The sequence below is a fragment of the Lolium perenne genome, chromosome 2, assembly GCF_019359855.2.
Source record: "Lolium perenne isolate Kyuss_39 chromosome 2, Kyuss_2.0, whole genome shotgun sequence".
Lineage (NCBI taxonomy): Eukaryota > Viridiplantae > Streptophyta > Magnoliopsida > Poales > Poaceae > Lolium > Lolium perenne.
Genome location: NC_067245.2, coordinates 317,977,176 through 317,983,489, shown reverse-complemented (window position 1 = coordinate 317,983,489; position 6,314 = coordinate 317,977,176). Strand labels below are relative to the sequence as shown.

The following is a 6,314-nucleotide window of genomic DNA, read 5'->3' as shown; positions in this document are numbered from 1 at the left end:
GGGTGTCGTGATCATCTCTCATCTGCACACCTGGTGTTCATATGCAATTGGGGCCTCTGCTCCTGGACCGGAACCATCCGGTATTCAGCTGTCAAGAACCAAAAGCGGACGCGCACAGCAGGTGCGTTTTATATTTTGCCCAGTGCCCAGTAGGAGGATCGTGGTGCGGACGGCTATCTACCCATCCCTATCTGGCTAGTGGCTATCTGATTAGGTTGCTTCCTCTGCTGCTACTGCTTATCTGGCTATCAGATCCAGCTTATAAATCCACACTCCGAGAATCCATATGGGGATCATTGGAAGCGTTTATAATAATTACAAGAGGTAGAGAGCGAGAGAGCGAGCGTGTGTCTGCCTCTTCTCTTCTCCTCTCTTCTGGGCGCCGCCTTTAGGGGCCTCTTGCCGAGGACCATCAGCGTCATGGCAAGCCACCAGCGGCAGCAAGCATTGCCGGTGATCAACATTGCCCTGCTCGGCGACAAGGACCCCGCCGCACGGGCCCTCGTCGTCCAGGATATTGCGCGGGCGTGCCTCGATCACGGCTGCTTCCAGGTTAGAGTTACACGTGCACACCACACATGCATGCCCCTGTTTTCTTCTTCTTCTTCTTTCAAAACAAGCGACAATGTGTATACTACTCCCAAAGATGCCAATACTGATACATCATCATGTTGTACTAACCTCAAGGTGATAAACCACGGCGTTAGCAAGATCGTCATGGACGGTGCCCTCGAAGCCGCCTCCGAGTTCTTCGACATGTCTACAGGATACAAGGAGGTGCACGCGTCAGATGACATCCGAAGCCCGGTCCGGTACGACACGACCTCGAGGGACGGGATCAGCAAGTCCAGGTCCTTCCTCAAGCACTACGCCAATCCCCTGGACGACTGGATAAACTTATGGCCAATGCAACCTGCAACATATAGGTATTTTTTAATTGAAAAAATATATTAGTATCAAGAAGATATCAATTACATTCAACCTCTGCAACAACATAACTGTATAAATTATCAGCCGGAAAACGACCTTCACATCAATTTGTGCACGACTCTCCTACAGTCTACAGCTACAGAGATGGATCATGCTCTGCTTTTACCATGAGATTAATTAGTCTTAAAATTTACTACCAACAGGGAGAAAATGGGAACGTACTCCGTGGAAATACAGAGTCTGTCAGTGCAGCTCATGGGAGCCATTGTGCAGGGCCTGGGACTAGGGTCAATGTACCTGCACGACAAACTTGGAGAAGGATTACAGTTCGTGGCCCTCAACAACTACCCACAGGGATCATCGCTGGCAGGCGACACTGTCGGGCTGGCGCCTCACTCCGACTACGGCTTCATCACCATCCTGCTGCAGAGCTCCCCGGGGCTCGAGGTGATGCACCACGACGACCATGCCTGGACGCCGGTCCCGGCCATCCCGGGGGCTCTCCATGTCCATCTCGGTGACCACCTGGAGGTGCTGAGCAATGGCCGGCTCAGGTCACTTATGCACCGGGCAATCCTTAATACCGATGAAGCCAGGATTTCTATTGCCAGCATCCATGGTGTAGCAATGGATGAAAACGTCGAATGCGCCGAGGAGCTCGTCGATGAGGGCCACCCCAAGATGTACAGGGAGAGCAGCTTCCGTGACTTCCTCGACTTCCTGCCCACAAACGTCAAAACATACCGGAGGTTCGTCCAGACCCTCAAGATCGACACAGCTGCTTATAAAGATGAAGAACGCATTGGTTCTGCTACATTAAGGCATAGCTGAATGAGACTCTTCACACAAGTGTCCAATTGGCTGTGCCTTGATGCCAGAGAACTGAACCGTTTACCTATGCCTCAATTACCAAGTATATTAGTACAAATAAGGGAGTATGGTATCAGCAGAGCTGGATAGACGTGTGATTGGCAAGGTTGCATTTTATTTCGCCTTTTCTTTCTTTGGAGAAATGCAGTATAGCTCGCGTCTCTCTTCTATCAAAAGGAGGTTCAAAGGAAGCTTGCAGGGTTGTTTGGTCCTACACCATGTGTTGGTCAGTGAAGTCATACATATGTACCAGTTAATTCTTTTTATCGCAATTTCTTTTTTCACATGAGATGTATTGTGTGGCATCGAGGGGGTCATGTCCAAGTTTATCATGTTTCTCTAATTTTTTTCAAAAATGGGCATTTTATTATATACCCGGCGCGCATCTGCATAACTAAGATGCACACAGCCACACAAAGATCCGTTACAAATTCACGAATGGTGTTCAAAGAGAAAACAGAGTTCATAGAGCAATAAAAAGACTAGCTAGGAGGATCTGCCGCACAAATATCATGTTTCTCTAATGAATTTGTAAAGTTGGCCAGTTCCGGGTGACAAGGGATTAACTTGTCAATGTCTACGGATTGTAGACTTAGGGTTTCGTAGAAAGTAGAGTACAGGTAGATCTCGAAGGTTCAGCCAAAAATGTGCTCGACTCAGAAATTACGACATGTGTTGACAATAGATTCGATCCTTTCTTTCTCCCTCGGCTCCCCTTTATATAGGAAGTGGAGCCGAGGCTTTCCGTGTCGTGTAAGTTACAAACTGTCGAGAGACATATTGGGCCTTTCCTATTATGCTACATGATTCCTAATACAACTCTGTTTTCCTTATCGAGGATCTATGGGCTTCTGGGCCTTCAATGCTTTGGGTCATGGGCCTCCAGATAACCTCGGGTACTTTATTCGGCAGACCTATTCGACATACCTATGTCACCGGCAGACCTAAAATTAGTTAGTACACTACTACACTTCCTATGTCAGAAACTAACCGTAGAAACTACTGATAACAAGTGTATCTTTTGATAATCCTGGCAGGCAGGACATGACCAATCAAGGGTTCCACGACGGGTGTTTATACACTTCCTATGTCAGAAACTAACCGTAGAAACTACTGATAACAAGTGTATCTTTTGATAATGCTGGTAGGCAGGACATGACCAACCCAGGGTTCCACAGGTGTTTATATGAGTACCCTCGTTAGGGTTTACAATAATCACAATGATTTGGTTAGTTAACTCGCAGACCTAATGCGATACTTAGCTACTCTCGTAGGCCACCTCCAGATTCAGTCGCTAGCTTCACTCCAGATCCAGTATGTTGTTGATGTGACCACGACAGATGCTACATGGGTAGCGCTTGATAGGTGCAGAGCAAGGGACACATAGCCATCTACGGATTGAGATTTCACTGGACAAGGGTTTACTCAGGTTCAGCCCCTCTACATAGTAAAAGGTCTACTTCCTGCTTGTGTGTATTGGTTGGAGAGATACAATAGGTTGTTGCAAGTTGGCTATCGCGACTAATGTTAGCATGAGGATGGAATCGATCCGTCTAGGGTTCCATGTCGGGTGTTCATATGAGCACCCTCGGTTAGAGTTTGCAATAATCACGTCGAGTTGGTTCGTCAACGCGCGGCCCTAATGGGCTACTTAGCTACTCTCTTAGGCCACCTCCAAATCGAGCCGCTAGCTTCACTCCAGATCGACGCGTGAAGAAAAGAGCACATGGGTCGGCCCTGTCGTTGCCTAATCGACTGTACCCCGGAGGAGGGATCCTCACGAGGGGGAGAAGAAATAGGGGCCATAGGGCGGAGTGCTCTCGGGACGGTGGTACGCGATTTACCCAGCTTCGGAACACCTGCACGAAGACAGGGCCTACTGCTGCTTGTCTGGAATTATCTGGGCGCTTTCGCGTTGTTACAATGAGTTGTGGTTGTGCCTCTAGGGCTCCCGGGATCCGGCTTATAAAGGCGCACGGATCTAGGGTTTACATGGAGAGTCCTAGCCGGATTAAGGCATAGCCTAGCTACGGTACAATATCTTGCCGTGCACGTCACGGATCCGCCTTCCATACACGTCGCATCGATCCGGGTTCCTCATGGGCCTCCCTGGATCCGGGTCACTCCTAGGTCGGTACGGATCCGGCCTGCTGATCCTGGGCTGGACTTCTTCCTTCATGATCAACAGCAACTGGGCCGCCCGATGGGCCGCATGCCTCATCACCGTCTATGGGCCACCCGGGCTTGCCGGATCTAGCCACTGTCGATGGTACACCCATGAAGTATACCCACAACAGTAGCCCCCAGAGTTCTCCGAGTTTCACCTGCAGCTTCCGCCATGCTTGTTCCTTAGGTTTCCGGCATCGTCGGCAACGCGGAGAAACTTGAAGAGCTCAAACTTTGCATTTTATTCTTTTTCCAACTTATAGCCGGAAAATGCTCTCATCCTGCGGGACTTCATCCATCGACGTTCCAAAGAACATTTCCGGGTTACTCCCTGCTCGCGAACAAGAGCCAACTTATCTTCATGCACTTACCCGGAATCTTAAAAGACTCAAACGGTTCCGCCAATTCTGGCGCCATTTTCGCGCGATCCGCGCGGTAACTTATCTCTAGCCATTTTTACCGCTAGGGTTTGGGACACGTGTCACGCATCCAACGGCGCGACGCTTGCGTTCCGACCACAGGATGCGGAACACGAATCTCATCCCCTCTGCCTATAAATATCAGCCGTCGACCCCTTCTCACCTCATTCACCCCCTTCTTACCTCTCTTCCGAGCGCCGCCCGAGAGCCATTCCTCCGCCGCGCCGGAAACCACCGGAAAGTCGCCGGAGCATCGCCGGAGCGAGCCCTCCGCCGCAGTGTTCTTCGTGTTCTTAACTCCGGCGAACCACCGCGCGGAAAAACTCGCCGCCGGCAACTCCGACCACCGCACGCGCCATTACGGTAAAACCTCGAGCTCAAACTTCGCGCCGTAGTTGGTAGGGATAGATTTGGGGAAGACGAAGTGAGATCCGACTAAGGAAAATTTCCGCCAACCTTTTTTCTTCAGATGTCTTCGACGACTCCGCCTCCGAGCTCGGAACCGATCATGGCGACGCCAATTTCCTCCGCCCCTCCTCCCTTTGTCCCCATCAGGCTGGACCCTTCAAAGGATTCCGGCAAGGAGGCGAGGGGACCTCCGCGCACCCGGAGAAAACCTGCAGGGCGGGCCAGTCGGAGCAGCAAACGAAGAAGCCGCCAAGAAGTCAAAAGCTCGAAAGCGCGATTCCGAAGCTAAGGGGAAGTGGTGGCCCCGCCCCACCACCGAGATGGACTTGAAGAATCTCGAGTCGGAGGGCTTCACCGCAACCCGGAAGGCTGGAGGACAGCCCAGATGAACCAGCTCCGGCTCCAAGGGACGACGAGATGGTGGTGACGAAGGCACCGGTGGAGCGCGGATTTTCATTTCCGCCTTCGATTTCTTCCGGGAGATTCGAAGACGTATGGACTCCAACCCCACAATATATCTCCGAACAGCGTGCTCGCCATCAAGAACCACGTCGCTCTCTCGCGAAGGTCACCTCCGGGTAACTCCGAGCTTCCCCTCTTCCAATACTATTTCTCTGTCAAAAAGGAGAAGATCCGCCAAACTTCCGAGTTGGCGACTTGCGGATCTATCACCTTCATCATCCGCCCGGGTCGCGTCTATCCCCCCACCGACCGCCATGAATCCGCGAGATACCGGGTCTGGGGTTTCTTCTATCTAAAGGACGTCTCCGACCCCGCGAGCGATAAGAAGCTACCGCCTTTCAAGAACTGCCCCGCCACCGAGCTTCCGTCTTGGACGCATCGCCCCCACTTCTCCGACTCGCCACACTGACCCGCGCTGTCGGGCGGATCTCGCAAGCTCACGGAGGAGGGGCTTACAGGGAAGGATTTAACCCTTTCCTGGTTCACGAAGCGGATCCAGCCGCTGCAAGACAGGGACCGCCCGATGTTTGAATACACAGGCGCGACGATCCGATGCGCGCCACCAAGGATAATCTCTCCGCCGACGCCATCGACAAGAGGATCCGGTCCTCATCAAAATCCCACGTGAACTCCACGTTCACGTATGCAACAAAGACATTCACACGGAGGGAACCGGAACTGCGGTACGTCGTCTTGACTTTGGTTTATCGTTTTTCTTCAAACTTTTGCTAAGTGTAATTTTGAACTAGCTCGAGGCGCTTGAGGAAAATGAGCTCGAACTCTCCTCCGAGTCCCATCCACCGGCCACGCGGATCCGGAGGCCACGTCGAGGCGGAAGCTCCTCGAAGCTCCACGTCCCGCGAAGAGGAAGAAACCAGCCCCTTCCAGCCCTTACGCGAAACGCCCCGCGAAACGCTCAGCATCGCGGCTACCCGGAAAGCTGAGGCGGAAAAGAAGCGCCGCGCTGATTAATACCAGCAACAAAGGGCAGCCTGCCATCCAAGCACTTTTTCAAGCCTTCCGGTAAGCGTCTTCTTCCGAGACCCAAGTTCTGGTTTA

The 6,314-nt window shown here is 51.9% G+C and overlaps 1 protein-coding gene across 1 annotated transcript; it reads left to right on the top strand.

The window, feature by feature from the left end:
* Positions 1–280: 280 nt before the first annotated feature.
* LOC127330759 (2-oxoglutarate-dependent dioxygenase 21, chloroplastic) lies at positions 281–2,084 on the top strand. The gene is made up of 3 exons (XM_051356863.2): positions 281–552; positions 688–926; positions 1,134–2,084. Exons 1-3 carry the CDS (start codon positions 421–423, stop codon positions 1,759–1,761), a joined length of 999 nt encoding a protein of 332 aa, XP_051212823.1. The 5' UTR covers positions 281–420; the 3' UTR covers positions 1,762–2,084.
* Positions 2,085–6,314: the final 4,230 nt, after the last annotated feature.

What these genes read in the sequence shown, in the direction of transcription:
- LOC127330759 (XM_051356863.2), top strand. Translation starts at nt 421, where the DNA reads ATGGCAAGCCACCAGCGGCAGCAAGCATTGCCGGTGATCAACATTGCC. An exon ending in TCGATCACGGCTGCTTCCAG is followed by an intron (nt 553 to 687) that starts GTTAGAGTTACA and finishes ACTAACCTCAAG; the next exon opens with GTGATAAACCACGGCGTTAG. An exon ending in ATGCAACCTGCAACATATAG is followed by an intron (nt 927 to 1,133) that starts GTATTTTTTAAT and finishes TACTACCAACAG; the next exon opens with GGAGAAAATGGGAACGTACT.